Source organism: Phoenix dactylifera, chromosome 14 (genome assembly GCF_009389715.1).
Source record: "Phoenix dactylifera cultivar Barhee BC4 chromosome 14, palm_55x_up_171113_PBpolish2nd_filt_p, whole genome shotgun sequence".
Lineage (NCBI taxonomy): Eukaryota > Viridiplantae > Streptophyta > Magnoliopsida > Arecales > Arecaceae > Phoenix > Phoenix dactylifera.
The window spans coordinates 15001196-15018095 of NC_052405.1; the positions used below are offsets into that span (position 1 = coordinate 15001196).

At 44.4% G+C, this 16900-nt stretch overlaps 1 protein-coding gene and 1 long non-coding RNA gene across 2 annotated transcripts; one reads left to right on the plus strand and one right to left on the minus strand.

The window, feature by feature from the left end:
* Positions 1-6770: 6770 nt before the first annotated feature.
* Positions 6771-7298, minus strand: LOC120113163. Its single transcript, XR_005514979.1, has 2 exons — positions 7118-7298; positions 6771-7010 (listed from the first exon to the last, which is right to left on the minus strand). It is a non-coding gene; the product is annotated as an uncharacterized LOC120113163 (long non-coding RNA).
* Positions 7299-9798: 2500 nt separating this feature from the next.
* Positions 9799-10962, plus strand: LOC103696813 (protein synthesis inhibitor II-like). Its single transcript, XM_008778532.4, has one exon. It carries the CDS (start codon positions 9883-9885, stop codon positions 10711-10713), a length of 831 nt encoding a protein of 276 aa, XP_008776754.2. The 5' UTR covers positions 9799-9882; the 3' UTR covers positions 10714-10962.
* The last annotated feature ends 5938 nt before the right edge of the window (positions 10963-16900 follow it).

The window sequence follows — 16900 nt, forward strand, 5'->3', positions numbered from 1 at the left end:
GGCCAGGAGGTACTGATCGAGGTCAGAGGGGCCGAGGGCCGACGATGAATGTTGGCGTTCTGCTGACACCGATCGCACCTTCGGACGAAGTCCGATGCATCCTTTTGAAGTGTGGGCTAGTAGTATCCTTGGCGCAGGATTTTGTGGGCCAGTGCTCGGCCTCCCAAGTGGTTCTCGCATATCCTTTCATGAACCTCTCGCATAGCATAATCCGCCTCTAACGGGCGGAGGCATCTGAGAAGGGGAGAGGTGAACGACCTGCGATAGAGCTTACCTTCATATAGTATATATCGGGAGGCTTGATGCCTGATTCGGCGGGCCTCGAGCTCATCATTGGGGAGGACTTCATTCTGCAGATAGCTGACGAGCTCATCCATCCAGCTCGGCTCGGTCTCGATGCAGAGGGTCGGCTCGGGCTCCTCTGTGCTGGGCATTTGGAGGTATTCGAGCACTGTCGTCTTAGGGAGCTCTCTCATGCGGGAAGTCGCCAACTTCGATAGTTGGTCGGCCCTTAGGTTCTCTATTCTGGAAATATGCTGGATGTTGAAGGAGCCCAAGATGGACATGAGGTCTCGCACCTTTTGGAGATATCTCTGCATCAACGGCTCTCTTACTTCAAAGTCTTCCAAAATCTGGCTCACGACCAGTTGGGAGTCACTGAAGACCTTCAGGTCCTCCACTTCCAGCTCCTTTGCCACTTTGAGCCCGGCAATGAGTGCCTCGTACTCTGCTTCATTGTTCGAGGCAGGGAACTCAAAGCGTAGAGCCTGCTCCGCAACTACACCATCTGGGCTAGTGAGAATGAGGCTTGCTCCGCTACCCCCCGAGGTTGAGGAGCCGTCCACATATAGAACCCATGGTTGCCTTGGGGTCTCCTCCACTGACATGAGTGGGAGCTCGGGATCGTCCGGCAAAGTGCACTCCACAATAAAGTCAGCGAGCACTTGGGCTTTGATCGCCAGCCTTAGATGGTATTCAAGGTCGAACTTTTCGAGCTCGACTGCCCACTTCGCAATCCTCCCGACGTGATCCGACCGTTGCAGAATTTGCTTCATAGGCTGGTCGGTCAGTATGGCCACAGTGTGGGCCTGAAAGTAGGGTTGGAGCCTCCGAGCCGAGATGACCAGGGCAAAGATTATTTTCTCCAGTTTGGAATATCGGGTCTCGGCATCGCTCAGCACCCGGCTGGTATAATACACCGATCTCTGAAGCTTGTTCTCTTCTCGGACCAGGACCGAGCTTACTGCGACCGGAGAGATGACCAGGTACAAATAGAGGAGCTCACCCTGCTGGGACTTTGTGAGTAATGGAGGGGAAGCAAGAAGGCGCCTGAGCTCTTCAAAAGCTTGCTGACATTCCTCCATCCATAGAAAGTTCTTCGGCTGCTTGAGGACTTTGAAGAATAGGAGGCACCGCTCGGCCGACCTGGAACAAATCTTTCTAGAGCTGCGACCCGCCTAGTGAGCCATTGTACCTCCTTGACTGTCTTTGGTGGCACCATCTCTTGTAGCGCTTAGATCTTCTCAGGGTTCGCTTTGATTCCACGCTGGGTTGCTACGAAGCCAAGAAATTTGCCCGAGGTGACCCCGAATGCGCACTTGGCAGGATTGAGCTTCATTTGGTACTTCCTAAGGGTGGAGAATGCCTCATTGAGGTCAGCTACGTGGTGCTCTGCTGTTCGACTCTTCACCAGCATGTCGTCCACATAAACTTTCATGTTCCGACCTATTTGATTTTTAAAGATCTGGCTGACCAGCCTTTGATATGTTGCTCCGGCATTCTTCAACCCGAACAGCATCACTTTGTAGCAATAAAGACCCTTGTCTGTGATGAAGGTTGTCTTCTTCTCATCTTCTGGTGCCATTCGGATTTGATTATATCCTGAGAAGGCATCCATGAAGATCAATAACTGATGTCCCAAGATGGAGTCCACGAGCTGGTCGATGCTGGAGAGAGGAAAGCTATCCTTTGGGTAGGCTCTGTTCAAGTCGGTGTAGTCCACGCACATGCGCCACTTTCCGTTAGCTTTCTTCATGAGGACTACGTTGGTGAGCCAATCTGGATAGGAGACCTCTCGGATGAAGCAGGCCTCGAGAAGTTTGTCCACTTTCTCGGCTGCTACTCGTTTTCGTTTCGGCGCGGAGCTCCGCTTCTTCTGTCTCACAGGTTTGCAGGTCGGTTTCACCTGGAGTCGGTGAACCATGACCTCGGGATCTATCCCCGGCATGTCTGCGGGAGACCAGGTGAAGACGTTCATATTGGACCGAAGGAACTCGATCAGGTAGCCTCTTTCACGAGAGCTCAGGCCGGAGCCGACCTGTACGGTTAGCTCTGGGCAATTTTCTTTTAAGGGGGTCTGGGTAAGAAACTCACCAGGTTCTACCCATTCTTTTCGAGGGGCGTCCTGCACTTCCAGGTTTTCAATGGGCAGCGTCTGATCTAACGTTTAGGTTGGCGCCTCGGCTGATTGTTCCGCTTGGCTCGGTGCTCCGGCCAGTCGCTTTGCTTTGTGAGTCGCCATATAGCATTGCTCAGCTATTGACTGGTCCCCACGAACCTCGCCTACTCCTCGGTCGGTGGGAAACCGCATGAGCAGGTGGTAGGTCGAGACCACAGCTCGGAGGGCGTTAAGCCCTGGTCATCCAAGAATGGCGTTGTAGGCCGAGGGAAGGCGGACCATAAGGAAATCCGTCCTCACGGTGCTTTCTCGAGGGACGAGCCCGACCGTGACAAGAAGGCTGATCTCACCCTCAACCGGGACTGAATCTCCAGTGAATCCAACCAGTGGGGCATTCATTCTTCGGAGCTGGCTTTCCGTCATCCCCATTTTTGGAAGGCATCGTAGTACAAAATATTTGCCGAGCTTCCATTATCAACTAAGACGCGCTTTACATCAAATTTATTTATAATCATGGAGATGACCACAACGTCATCATGAGGAGTCTCAACTCCTTCTAAGTCCTTGTCCAAAAATGAGATGGTTTCGGAGGTGCGCGGGCGCTTCGGAGGGGTTCTTCCTCCGGTCGGTTCTTCAGCCGAGCTTCCTTCGGCCGAACTTCCTCCGATGGTGTTGATGGTGCCGGCGATGGGCTTGTTGTCATTTGGATTCTTAGATGGTGCGGTATTTTCTACCAGCCTTCTTTCCTCGCGCCGGTTTGGCACAAACCGGTTGAGTACTCCACGGCGAATAAGCGCCTCGATCTCATCTCGGAACCAGAAGCACTCCTCCATGTCGTGGCCGTGGTCCTGGTGGAAGCGGCAATATTTTCTGGGGTTGCGCCGAGCTCCCGTCTCCCGCATCGGGGGTGGAGGTCGGAGGTAGTCTCGTCCTTCTATCTTCATGAGAATCTCTGCCCGGGGTGTATTGAGGAGAGTGTAATTTTCATACTTCCTCGGGGGCGCCCGAGGCCGAGGCAGGGACCTCGGCCGGGGTTGCGGCCGCTGTCGAGGCGGACTCCTCAGCCGAGGAAAGTTCTTGTCTCGGTGAGGAGACTGGCTTCTCAGACGGCCGCGTTCCTTCCGTTGCTTCTTCTGCTTCTTTGGGGCCTGCTCGGCCATACTCCGCCTAGAGGTGATGGCCTCCTCGGTCTTCGCGTACTTTCGAGCTCGGGCCAGCATCTTAGTGAAGTCGGCAGGGAAGTTCTTTTCGATAGAGAAGAAAAACCTATAGGACCGAGCTTCAGTCTTTAGTACTGACATGGCTATCGACTGGTCGAGCTCGCGGACTTCCCAGGTTGTGGCGGTGAAGCCGTTTCCCGCCCTGGGGGATTGCCATAGTAGTCTGCTCCGATACGGATTGGTCCGGGGCTGACTCAGCTTCCGAGTGCTACGGCCTTTTGTCTAGGCTCTTCCCTAGTTGTTCTCTCCGGAGAGACGCTCGGGTTGAGCCTTGGTAGCAGCACCGTTCTTTATTGTTGGCTCTCGAGGAGCCATGAAAATTTTGACCTTGGGGTGCCGGTCCGTCTGGAGGAAGCACTGACTGGACCTGAACTTGTGGAGGCGGCATAGAGGGGGCCTCCACATGTTGCAGGCCTTGGACCACTGCGGCCAAGGCTTGAACTTGTTGCACCAGGATGTTGAACTGTTTCGGCTAGACTTGGGGGATTGAGTCCGCCGGAGGTCTCAGTGGTGAGTTCTGGACAGAGTGCCCAGGGCTTGGTGCGGGACGCCGGAAGGCATTGGAGGCTCCTTTGCTTCTTAGCTTCATGACCGCAACTCGGGCCCTTCCTCTAGCGCCAACTGTTGCTAGAAATTGGACCTAGGGGCGACCGCTTGGCTGAGAAGGAGGAGCACCGGTGCGCGGCGTGTTGGCGGGTGGCATTCTCCAGGGACCTGCAAGAAGCCGGTGGCCGGGGTTTCCGGTGCCGACCTTCCGAAGCTTAAGTCAAAGAGGGCCTAGTTTGGAAAAGGCGATGAGTGTATCGCCAATAATAGAAATCCAGGGAGGGGATCCCTCTTCAAGAGGAAGGAGTTTTCCTTTTATAGGAAGGGTACAGGATTACCTGAGATGTGACTGGACGAAGTAGGTTACCATCATGATTGGTCGTGACCATGCGCATTAATGGGTTACCGTGGATGACCGATCGGGATGGAGTGGCGCATTAAGGGGTCACCATAGGTGACCGAACGAGACAGAGCGAGTCAGCGATTAGCCGTAGGTGGTCTGAGATTTGGAGTAAGCTGGCGGTCCGTGGAGACCATGCGCATTTAATCGCTGTCAGTCATCCGAGCGGAGATTGCGGGATTAAGTCCTGGGTGAGGAGAGGAGGAACTTGATTCTCGGCGGGGTGGAGGAGTTTTCCTTGCCCTCTGATCAGGCTCTTTTTGGACCGAGGGCCGATCGGACCTTGTTTGGCCGAGACCAGGGCCGTTGGGCCACATGCTCTGAGGTCGGGCGCCCTGGGGGTCGAGCGCCTCGAGGTCGGGCGCCTCGAGGTCGGGCTCCCTAGGGGTCGGGAGCCTCGAGATCGGGCACCCCCTGAGGGTCGGCACCTCGAGGTCGGGCGCCTTGGGGGTCGGGCGTCTCGAGGTCGGGCGCCTTGAGGTCGAGCGCCTTAAAGTCGGGCGCTTTGAGGTCGAGCACCTTAAAGTCGGGCGCCTTGAGGTCGAGCACCTTTGAGGGTGCTGTCACTGTTGAGGGTGCTGTCGCCGGACCTTCTGTCATGTGCCGGCAACGTACCCACGTGTTTTGGGCATTCCATTTTTCCCCCAACAGCTACCAAATGGAGAATCCTAACCAGTGGTTAGAGTTCGGGGATTCTTCTCACGACATCTAATTCCCGGATCCGCCTTCCTGGGCTTCGATGGTGGCTACCCTGATTTGCAACGTCTTGCCACAGCGACAAGGAAGAACATATCCCTTGGATCGAAGGAACTCAAGAAAACTGTTGACAAGCTCGCTACCTCCACGAGTAGCAAGGAAAGGGCGCACCATTGACTGTGGTGATCCAGATGATGTGCGAATCGATTAGATTCGTTCGTATCTCCGAACACTTTGCCACCCAATTCCCCGAAAGTTCGGGACCCCCTGAATGGATGCTAGCATTAGAGAACGGCTGGGAAGACCTCTCTGCCGCGTTGCTGCGCGCCGATGCCCATCCCGAGAGTCCCTTCCGCCTTCCGCAACCCAACGCTATGGAAAGAGCGACGGTTGAGCAAGCGGCCGCGGCCCTTGGCATCTTGGAGGATCCCTCCCGCTTGCACTTAATGATTCAGTGCATGGCCGCCACCTCGAACGGGGATCAAGGCCGACCACTGGCGGACGTCTTCTGGGTGCGCGTCGACAACATCGGCGGAGCGGACCCGGCCACCTCTACGGCACGATCGTAGTTACCGACGAGCTGGGTTTGCAATACCTCTACAATCGCACAAGCGGCGAATCCGAATCCATCCGCCCGGGCGAGCTTGCTCTGCTCATCGGCCGGCCCATCTCGAGCCATCTCGGCCTATGGGAGCTTCACCATCGATGTGGCTCTCATGGATCGGGATGCTGCCTTACTAGAAACCCGGTTTAATATGTATACAGAGGTCTTAAGGACTTCCATCCACAACGATATGGGTAACAAAGAATTACTCAACATACTCCTAACCATATCCATAAGTGTACGATTACGCCTTTCAGCTACTTCATTCTGCTATGGCGTTTCTGGCATAGTGTATTGAGCACATATGCCATGCTTTTCTAAGACTTTAGCAAATGGGCCAAGATGTTTTCCTGTTTCATCATAGCTATCATAATATTCACCACCTTTATCAGACCTGATAATTTTCACCTTTCTATCTAATTGTCTTTTAACCTCAGTAATGTATACCTCTAGGACATCCACTATCTGAGATTTTTCATGCAACAGATAGACATAACCATAACGTGAAAAATCATCAATAAAGGTGATAAAATACTTCTCTCCACCAAATGATGGGGAGTCAAAAGGCCCACAAATGTCTATATGGATAATTTCAAGAAGTTCTTCACTTCTTGTGGCAATTTTCTTTGTGTGTGTAGTTTGCTTTTTTTTAATACAATCCACACACATATCGAGATCAGTAAAGTCTAAGTTTGACAAAATCTCATCCTTCACTAATCTCTCTAACCTTTCTTTGGATATATGACCCAATCTTTTATGCCACAAGTTAGAAGATCTTTCATTTATTAGGTTTCATTTAATTCCAATATTACGATGCAAGGTCAAAAGAGTTTTAGCAAAATGGTTATCAAGATTTATTTTATATAAGCCATCACACAAGACACCAGAATCAAGAAAAACATTGTCTTTGAAAAGACGCAAACTACCATTCCCAATTTTAAAGAAATATCCTTCAACATCAAGTTTAGAAACAGAAATTAAATTTCTAGAAATAAAAGTAACATAAAGAGTCTGAAGCAAATCTAAATGACAACCAGTATTTAAAAACAAATGATATGTTCCAACAGCAGTTACAGAAACTCTAACTCCATTTTCCAAAACTATAAAACTCTCATTTGGATCTTGCATCTGGGTTGTAAGGAATCCCTACATCGTATTTGAAACATGAACATTAGAACCTGAGTCAAACCACCAAGTATTAGAAGGAACTTCAGTAAAGTTTGATTCAAAACATACATAGGCCAAAGGCTCACCTTTCTTTTCAAACCATGCCTTGCGTTTATGGCAGTCCTTCTGATAGTGTCCCAATTTCTTGCAAAAATGATATCTATCTTTGTTTTGTTTCTTCTTATGAACCTCGGTATCATGATGATGCTCTTTACCCTTGGATGGTCCACTCTTCATGCCCTTTCTTGGCTTCTTCCATTTCTTCTTGGCTTCATGACTTACAAGATAAACAGAATGATGTCCTTGTTGCTTAAGTCTTGTCTCCTCTTGAACAATCATACTGGTCAATTCATTCACATTCTACTTATCCCTAATAGTGTTATAGTGAATTTGAAATGATCCAAATTGAGGAGGCAAGGAGTTCTAAATAAATTGAACTAAAATGGATTCATTCACATCCATCCCAAGAGCCTTCAACTTAGCAGCTATATTTGTCATTTCAAGGATATGCTCATGCATCCCACAAGTACCATCAAATTTCATGGTGGTAAGCTTAGCCATTAATGTCTCAGCTAGAGACTTATCAGTAGATCGAAAACGTTCTTACATAGTTTTCAACAATGCTTGAGCACTGTCATATTCAGGAAGCGTTGACTTGATGTTGTTCGCTATACTCATCCGTATAAATATAATACTTAGTCTATTCGATCTTTTCCAAGTCTTATAAAAAGACCTTTTCTTCCGAGCTGCTCATATCAGTAATGTCAGCCGGTTTCTCAGATCAGAGTACTAAATCAAGATCCAGAACACTTAGGTGAAACTGGACTTGTTCATTCCACTCTGAGAAATTAGTTCCATTAAAGATCGAAATAGATAAAGCTTGCGAATGAAGCGAAAAAGGAATAGATACTGCAATAAGAAAACCGACAATAAGAAAATGCTTACAGCATTAATACTTTGAGTTAGCAATAATAATGAATAACATAAACAGTGTTACCATAATACACCTTTGGGTAGTAATTATGAAACACTAAATTACTATTATGGTGATTCCCAATTCACCTAGGAATAATTAATGATTTAGGTCCAAAATTCAAATAGGTATGTTACCTTTGAGCATCCAATACCTATTAAATTAAGGATACTCATTAATTATCCTAACTCAGCAAATCAATCATTTGAAAGTGTTGCACCTTTGGGACAATCCATAATGTCTCATGATTGAAAAACTGTAAGTCATAATTTGCAAAGTCACTATCTTAATACCTGGAATTAGAGTATTTAATGACTTGATGTCTATTAAATATTCTAGTTGGGTTACTTTTGCAACTACCAAACTATTTCATAATATAGACATCAAATTGAAATAATGACATTGCACGTAATTGACAATTCATAATATGACAAATTAAAATAAAACTTCTATTTAATATTCTACTAATCTACACAATCAGTATATGTGTCATATCATGCTATCAAGTATACTAAAATGTAAAATAAATGACTGAAAAATTTTATCACATCACCCCACAAGGATCTCTGCATAAATAATATATTTTACAGCGACTAAATTAAATTATTTTGAGAACCTCTGCATAAATAATATGTTTTATAGGGACTAAATTAAAATATTTTGAGGACCTCGACATAAATAATATGTTTTACAGGGACTAAATTAAAATAATTTTGATTCTTATAGCCCTGAAAGGATGTCAGCATAAATAAAATATTTATAGGGGCTTAACAGAAATATTTTCTTCTTTTAATAGCCCTGGAAGGACCTCACCATAAATAAAATATTTCACATGGGCTTAACAGAAACATTTTCTTCTTTTAACAGGCCAGGAAGTACCTTAGCATAAATAAAATATTTCACAGGGGCTTAACAGAAACATTTTCTTCTTTTAACAGCCCTGCAAGGACTGTCTGCATAAATAAAATGTTTTAGAGGGGCTTAAATAAAAATTCTCCTTTTATTGGCCAAATGAATTTGGGTTTTGGGTCGAAACCCAAAAATCCGAACTTGTTATGCCCTTTTTAATGCAGACGGATTATCGATTCTTGGTTTGGGTCGAAACCCAAAATCCGAACCCGTTATGTCATAAATTTATATTTTTTTTTAAATAGGAAGGGAAGACGGGTCGGCCCAGCCCGTCTTCTTCCTTTTTTAGCGGCGGGCTGGGTTCGGTGGCTAGGGTTCCACCGAACCCAGCCCGCCTGCCCCACAATCGCCAGGCGGCGGGCGCGCCACCTGCCCCCGGTGGACTCGCCGCCCAATGGCGGGCCCACCGCCGCTCGCATGCCACCAGGGGCAACACCGGCGGGCTGGGGTTCCGCCGAACCTAGCCCGTCGACCTTTAGGAGAGGCGGGCGGCGATCATGCCGCCGGACGAAGCACCGCCCGACGAGGCCACCCGGACGATCCTGCTGCCGGACGAAACGCCTCCTGGCGGCGTCACCCAAGCAGTCGCGCCACCTGCAGGAACTCGGGTGAGTTTTTCTTCTATTTTTTTTTTTAAACGGGTGGGAGTGAGGTCATGGCTGGCGGCAACGCCGGATCCTTTGTTGGCTCTCGGCGCCATATGCCAGCCAGATCCGGCATTGGAACGGTCCGTTTCCTATGACTTGCTGATGGCAATAAAAGATAAAAAAAAGATTGGCTTTTGTGACTTGCTGATGGCGACCTGCATCTGCCCTGGAATAATACGAGAGAAAAGTCACGTGCCATACACCTGGAAAAAAATAAAAAAAGGTGCATTTGGCTATTATAAAGGGGGCTTCAGCTTCGCCTCCTCGCCGTAAGAGGTAATCAAATTGCCATCAATCCAAATAGCAATAGCAGTGGAAGTTAATGGCGGAATTCACCACGGAGTTCGATGTTGAAGGGAAGGGTAGCCACTGGGCAAAATACACTGACTTCATTGAGGGCCTGCGCCATCGACTACGAGAGAGATCTTCACACAATCGCCCCGTTCTTCCTCCTCAAGAGAATCCACCCAGGAGATGGTTCGACCTCAAACTGCTATCCAGCTCCAGCAATCATGCGATCACGCTAAGGATCCGGCGGGACAACCTGTACCTGGACGGCTACCAAATGGAGAATCCTAACCAGTGGTTAGAGTTCGGGGATCCTTCTCCACAACATCTAATTCCCGGATCCTCCTTCCTGGGCTTCGATGGTGGCTACCCTGACTTGCAACGTGTTGCCGCAGAGACGAGGAAGAACATATCCCTTGGCACGGAGGAACTCAAGAAAGCTGTTAACAAGCTCGCTACATCCACGAGTAGCAAGGAAAGGGCGCACCATTTGATTGTGGTGATCCAGATGATGTGCGAATCGATTAGATTCGATCGTCTCTCCAAACACCTTGCCACCCAATTCCCCGGAAGTTCGGGACCCCCTGAATGGATGCTGGCACTAGAGAACGGCTGGGGAGACCTCTCTGACGCGTTGCTGGACGCCGATGCCGATCCCGAGCGTCCCTTTCCCTTTCCGCAACCCAATGCTATGGAAATAGCGACGGCAGAGCAGGCGGCCGCCGCCCTTGGCATCTTGCTGGATACCTCCCCCTTGCACCTAGTTATCCAGCGCACGAAAAAGGCTCGGGAGAAAAGAGAAAGAGAAAGAGAGAGAGAAAGGGAAGAAGAATTTTCGTCGCAGAGACGTAGTAATTTGGATTGAACTATCCAAAATACTAGACTCAAAGCCCATACTTTATTGGGTAACCGATATGATGTGGCATTTTTGAAGATGCAATATTTCAAAAACATCAAATTTCTACAAAATCGAAACCAACGTTTTTTTTCCAAGCTGCAAGGAATCTATGTTGTGGGCGACTGTAATAGATATTTGTTTAAAGTTGTCAATTATTTTATTTTTAATATTTATGGATGTATCTATCTTAAATTGGTTCAATATATTTATTTTTAAAAAAAAGTTTGGCTGTGATGTGACTTGCTGATGGCGATAAAAGATAAAAAAAAGATTGGCTGTGATATTATGTGACTTGCTGATGACGACCTGTATCTGCCCTGGAATAATACGACAGAAAAGTCACATGCGCACGCACCTAGAAAAAAATAAAAAATAATTAAAAAAAGGGCTTTTGACTATCAATAAAGGAGCTTCAGCTTCGTCTCCACGCCTGAAGAGGTAATCAAATTGTCATCAATCCAAACAGCAATAGCAGTGGAAGTTAATGGCGGAATCACCAAGGAGTTCGATGTTGAAGGGAAGGGTAGCAAGTGGGCAACATACAGGATTTTCATTGGGGGCCTGCGCAGTGAACTTGGAGTGAGATTTTCACACAATCGCCCCGTCCTTCCTCCTCAGAGAATCCACCCAGGAGATGGTTCGACGTCAAACTGGCATCTAGCTCTAATGCGATCACGCTAAGGATCTGGCGGGACAACCTGTACCTGGACGGCTACCAAATGGAGAATCCTAACCAGTGGTTAGAGTTCGGGGATCCTTCTCCACAACATCTAATTCCCGGATCCACCTTTTTGGGCTTCAATGGTGGCTACCCTTGTCACGCCCCAAGCCCGGAGCGCGGCAGACGCCGCACGCCCGCACGGCGGGCTGCATAGGCGTACAAGGCAACAGATCATATCAAAGCAATCACAAATGTTTAAAGATAACATAAATATTTAAGTGGTTCAAACGCAGTCTTACAAAATTTCAAAATAGCATATGTCAATATAATTCAAATGTCCAAACTAATCTAACTAAAATGCCAATAATTGAATAAATCATCGGAAAATCTAACGCACTCCCCAAACCCGTGTGATCAAGCATCTGGATCTAAAAAACAAAGAAAATAAAATAATGAGCTACACTAGCCCAGTAAGCAACAAAATATCCCAAAGTGGGGTCAGAGCATATCAGATCAAAATACAGGATAATGACTGGAATAAATCATAAATAACATCATTTTACTGTTTTCAAAACTTATTATCATTTTTTCAAAAACTCTGATACCAGAATCTCAACATAATAAGCTACGGCCACGTAACCCAGTGGCATAGGTTGCACAAGGTGCCAAATCCACAATTTTTATCCACCGATGGCAGCCAGTATTGCACAAAAGTGCCAAATCCACTATATTTACCCACCGATGGCAGCCGGTGTCCAAATCCACTATTCTAATCACCGATGGCGCGATGTCGAAACTGATTCCTCACAGATTACAAGTCGACAGGTCCAACGTATAATCCCCATTGGCGGGGCCAGAACAGAACAGAACAGATCATAGCCATGCTAAGAATGCATATATACAAAAATAGATTTCATAAATTGTCCAGTCATATTTTACGGATTTCAGAACATATAACATGATTTTCAAATGAAATTTAACATGCCTGACCCATTTTACTAAATACAAAACATATGTCGAAATTTAATCCACTAATAATTATTTTACCAAATAATTTCGAAAATGCACTTTGAAGCATTAAGTTACTTACCTCTTCTCGCTTAATTCCTACTTCAGATAGGCAGATCATGTTCACCTGTTTAAATTTAATTAATTCCTTGTTAATTTCAGAACTAAGCAAAATCCAGAAATAATACTACTGGGCACGGCCCAACAGGGCCTAGAGTTGGTCCATAATGAACATGGCCCGATAGGGCCCACATCGGACACGGCCCAGTGGGCCCGCATAGACCCGGCCCAATAGGGCCCCTAAGGTTAGCTTCTAATTGGTTCATCTATGAAATAAAATTTCATTTCAGGGACCAATATCTAATTACATAGCACCATTCCGTAATAAAAATCGAGAAAAAGGACCTTTATGTAATAAATCTTTCTTATAGGGATCAAATACAAATTACAGAAGATCCTTTTGTGAAATAACATAATGCCAAGGGCTTTTTTGCAAAATTTTCCTAAGGGACCAATATCTAGCCCAAATGCGCTCGGGTTCGGGTTCGGGTTCGGCTTCGAGTTCGGAGTTGAACTGGGTTTCGAGTTCGGGTTTCGGGTCGGAACTGGGTTTCGGGTTTTGGGTTTCGGATTTCAAATAGGCCGTGATTGGCCGCGGTTTGACCAGAGGGGGGGTGCCGCGGGATGCCTGCGGCGCCCTGCCCCAATTGTTCCCGGAGGAGCCGGAGAGGATCGCCATCACGATCCTCTGTCCGGTTCCTCCCCTATTAGGATCGGGGCTGAAGTCCGCTGGGGCTGCCGACTTCAACCCCGTATCTCACATTCTCTCCCCCTTAAAAAAAATTCGTCCTCGAAATTTGAGAGATCTAGGCCTTTCAAATTTAAAAATACTCAGCCCATTGAGTAATATAAATCTAAGATCTCATTCTCCTTGATCAAAATCAGTGTGATAGATAGTTTTGGATCAACTATCAAAATTTCTAAAACTTGCAAGATTAACACTAGAAAAGTGACTGACTAAAATCTCAGATTGAAATTATCATCTTGATGCATGTTCACTCAAGATCGGATCAGGATCGATTCACAACACGATTGCTTAAAATTAGTTGTGTTTGGGATAGAACTTGAAATGAAGTAAATTTCATACACTTATCATGGTAGTGTGCTGATCCCTCAAAGGATAATAACCAACCTTAGAGTCAAATCATTATATTGCTAAGAATATGATTCACAAAATGAACATGTACTGATGATCATTAGATAGCAACGATTTATCTCAAAAATGATTTGCATCAAATCACAAAAGCAAGTCTGGAAAGGCAAAGTATTGATACTATGATTCAATATGCTACAAAGCTTTTAACTTAAACTTATAAATCATAAGATGGGAGCAATTAATGCATAGTTTATTTAGATACTTAACAAAATAGACTGTATTTAATCAATAATCAACCAATCTTGGTCATAATATACTCAATTTTTTTCTTAGCATACCCTAAAATAGCAAAGTCTATCCGAGAGATAACATAATCATATCATGATTGACCTGAGAATCAATAGTATTCACCTTCCCTTATTAACAAAATCTTTCATTATTGAATAATATAGTGTTTCATCATAACATGTTACCAAAACACAGTCAATATTTTTGACCAGTTTAAATTGATTCAGTCCATCATACTTTCGCTGCACAACTCTGATCAATATTCTCCAAAATTTATTAATGATCCTAGATCATCAACATTTTTTTTTAATAATAACCAAGCAAAATTTTATCCTTGTTTCCCAAGTACACTAGGTCATGATTAACCCTTGAAATGGTTGTCGTATTTATACCATCATATGATCAAGTAATCATATTCTAGATCCAAATTTGAACTAAGCCAATCTAGTTTCCCTTGACAATTCCATTATACAAGTTGATATTTATTCTAAGCTTCGATAATTAAAAGATTCTAGATTAACTTACTCAGGAGCCTACTCAATCATCCCGAATCTTTTCTTTTAGGCTAAACTTATTTGGGCCTCTTATGAAATCCCACTTGCATTTCTCATATGGTGATACAAAATCCATAATCAACTCATGGCCTTGATTTATAAATATTTAACTCATAAGAATCTAATAATTTAGTTCAAAGATTTACAAGAAACTCCACCAAGATAAAAGCTCTAAGATTTTAGATTGAGATCAATTCCTCAAATAAGTAAAATATTTTTATATGCAGTACTGCAAACATTTCGAGATCTTGTAAATCTACTAGACTTAGAGAATCTACTAATAACACAATGATATCCATATCGATCAAAATCAAAAATACTATACTTTCCAACAATTTTTTTTTCTTAACAAGGAAAAGCATTAAGAACTTTTCCAAATCAAACAAATCCTATTTGCGACCAATCCAAAAACATTTTAATCCACCAGTATTCTCAAGTTTTACTAATTGACTTTCCATCAAAATATCAATCTTAATTGTTTCAAGTCTCAAGTAGAGCCAAATAAGAATTCTTAAGTCTCATCCCCAAGTATATTTTTCTTCTATATACGAGTTCCATGCATGATCCACATACAGATTTCAATGAATATTTTCTAGTCCAAGCTTTAAACATCTTTTTATAAATGAATCTTAATTTGCCACCAAAATAATTAACTTCAACTAGAAGTAATATCCACAGTGCCTGATATCAAGTTAAACTTCCAAAATAATTACATTGCACGATAATATCCCATGATTAATATTCCTTCACTTAATTTAGTAAAAATCTAATTAATCATAACTTGAAATACAAATTGCTCTACCAAGAAAACTCTCAGAATAGCTTATTCACACTTCGATTACGACCATAATTAGATTGCATTCTAATTTTAGCATTTCAAAATTACTGATAAAATAACATAAATTTATTAATAGCAAAAGCAAATAAATACCCTTGTCTAATGGCCTATTGTCTACCCATCTCTCAAACTTTCCGATGAATCCTAAAGATGCTAAAACTTAAGCTCCATCAGACTATATCAAATACAATCCCTAGGAATCTGAAACCTGAGCTCTGATACCACCAAATCTGTCACGCCCCGAGCTCGGAGCGCGGCAGACGTCGCACGCCCGCACGGTGGGCCGCACAGGTGTGCAAGGCAGCAGATCATATCAAAGCAATCACAGATGTTTAAAGATGACATAAATATTTAAATTGTTCAAAGGCAGTCTTACAAAATTTCAAAATAGCATATGCCAATATAATTTAAATGTCCAAACTAATCTAACTAAAATGCCAATAACTGAATAAATCATCAAAAAATCTAACGCACTCTCCAAACCCGTGCGATCAAGCCTCTGGATCTAAACAACAGAGAAAATAAAATAATGAACTACACTAGCCCAATAAGCAACAAAATACCCCAAAGTGGGGTCAGAGCATATCAGATCAAAATACAGGATAATGACTGGAATAAATCATAAATAACATCGTTTTACTGTTTTCAAAACTTATTATCATTTTTTCAAAAACTCCGATACCAGAATCTCAACATAATAGGCTACGGCCATGTAACCCAGTGGCATGGGTTGCACAATGTGCCAAATCCACTATTTTTATCCACCGATGGCAGCTAGTGTTGCACAAAAGTGTCAAATCCACTATATTTACCCACCGATGGCAGCCGGTATTCAAATCCACTATTCTAATCACCGGTGGCGCGGTGTCGAAATCGGTTCCTCACAGATTACAAGTCGACAGGTCCAACGTATAATCCCCACTGGTGGGGCCAGAACAGAACAGAAGAGATCATAGCCATGCAGAGAATGCATATATATAAAAATAGATTTCATAAATTGTCCAATCATTTTATACGGATTTCAGAGCATATAACATGATTTTCAAATGAAATTTAACATGTTTGACCCATTTTACTGAATACAAAACATATGTCGAAATTTAATCCACTAATAATTATTTTACCAAATAATTTTGAAAATGCACTTAATTTGAAGCATTAAGTTACTTACCTCTTCTCGCTTAATCCCTACTTCAGATAGGCAGATCAGGTTCACCTATTTAAATTTAATTAATTCCTTGTTAATTTCAGAACTAAGCAAAATCCAGAAATAATACTACTGGGCACGGCCCAACAGGGCCTAGAGTTGGTCCATAATGAACATGGCCCGATATGGCCCACATCGGACACGGCCCAGTGGGCCCGCATAGACCCAGCCCAATAGGGCCCCCAAGGTTAGCTTCTAATTGGTTCATCTATGAAATAAAATTTCATTTCAGGGACCAATATCTAATTACATAGCACCATTCCGTAATAAAAATCGAGAAAAAGGACCTTTATGTAATAAATCTTTCTTATAGGGATCAAATACAAATTACAGAAGATCCTTTTGTGAAATAACATACTACCAAGGGCTTTTCTGCAAAATTTTTCTTTACTGGCCAAATGGGCTCGGGTTCGGGTTCGAAGTTGAACTGGGTTTCAGGTTC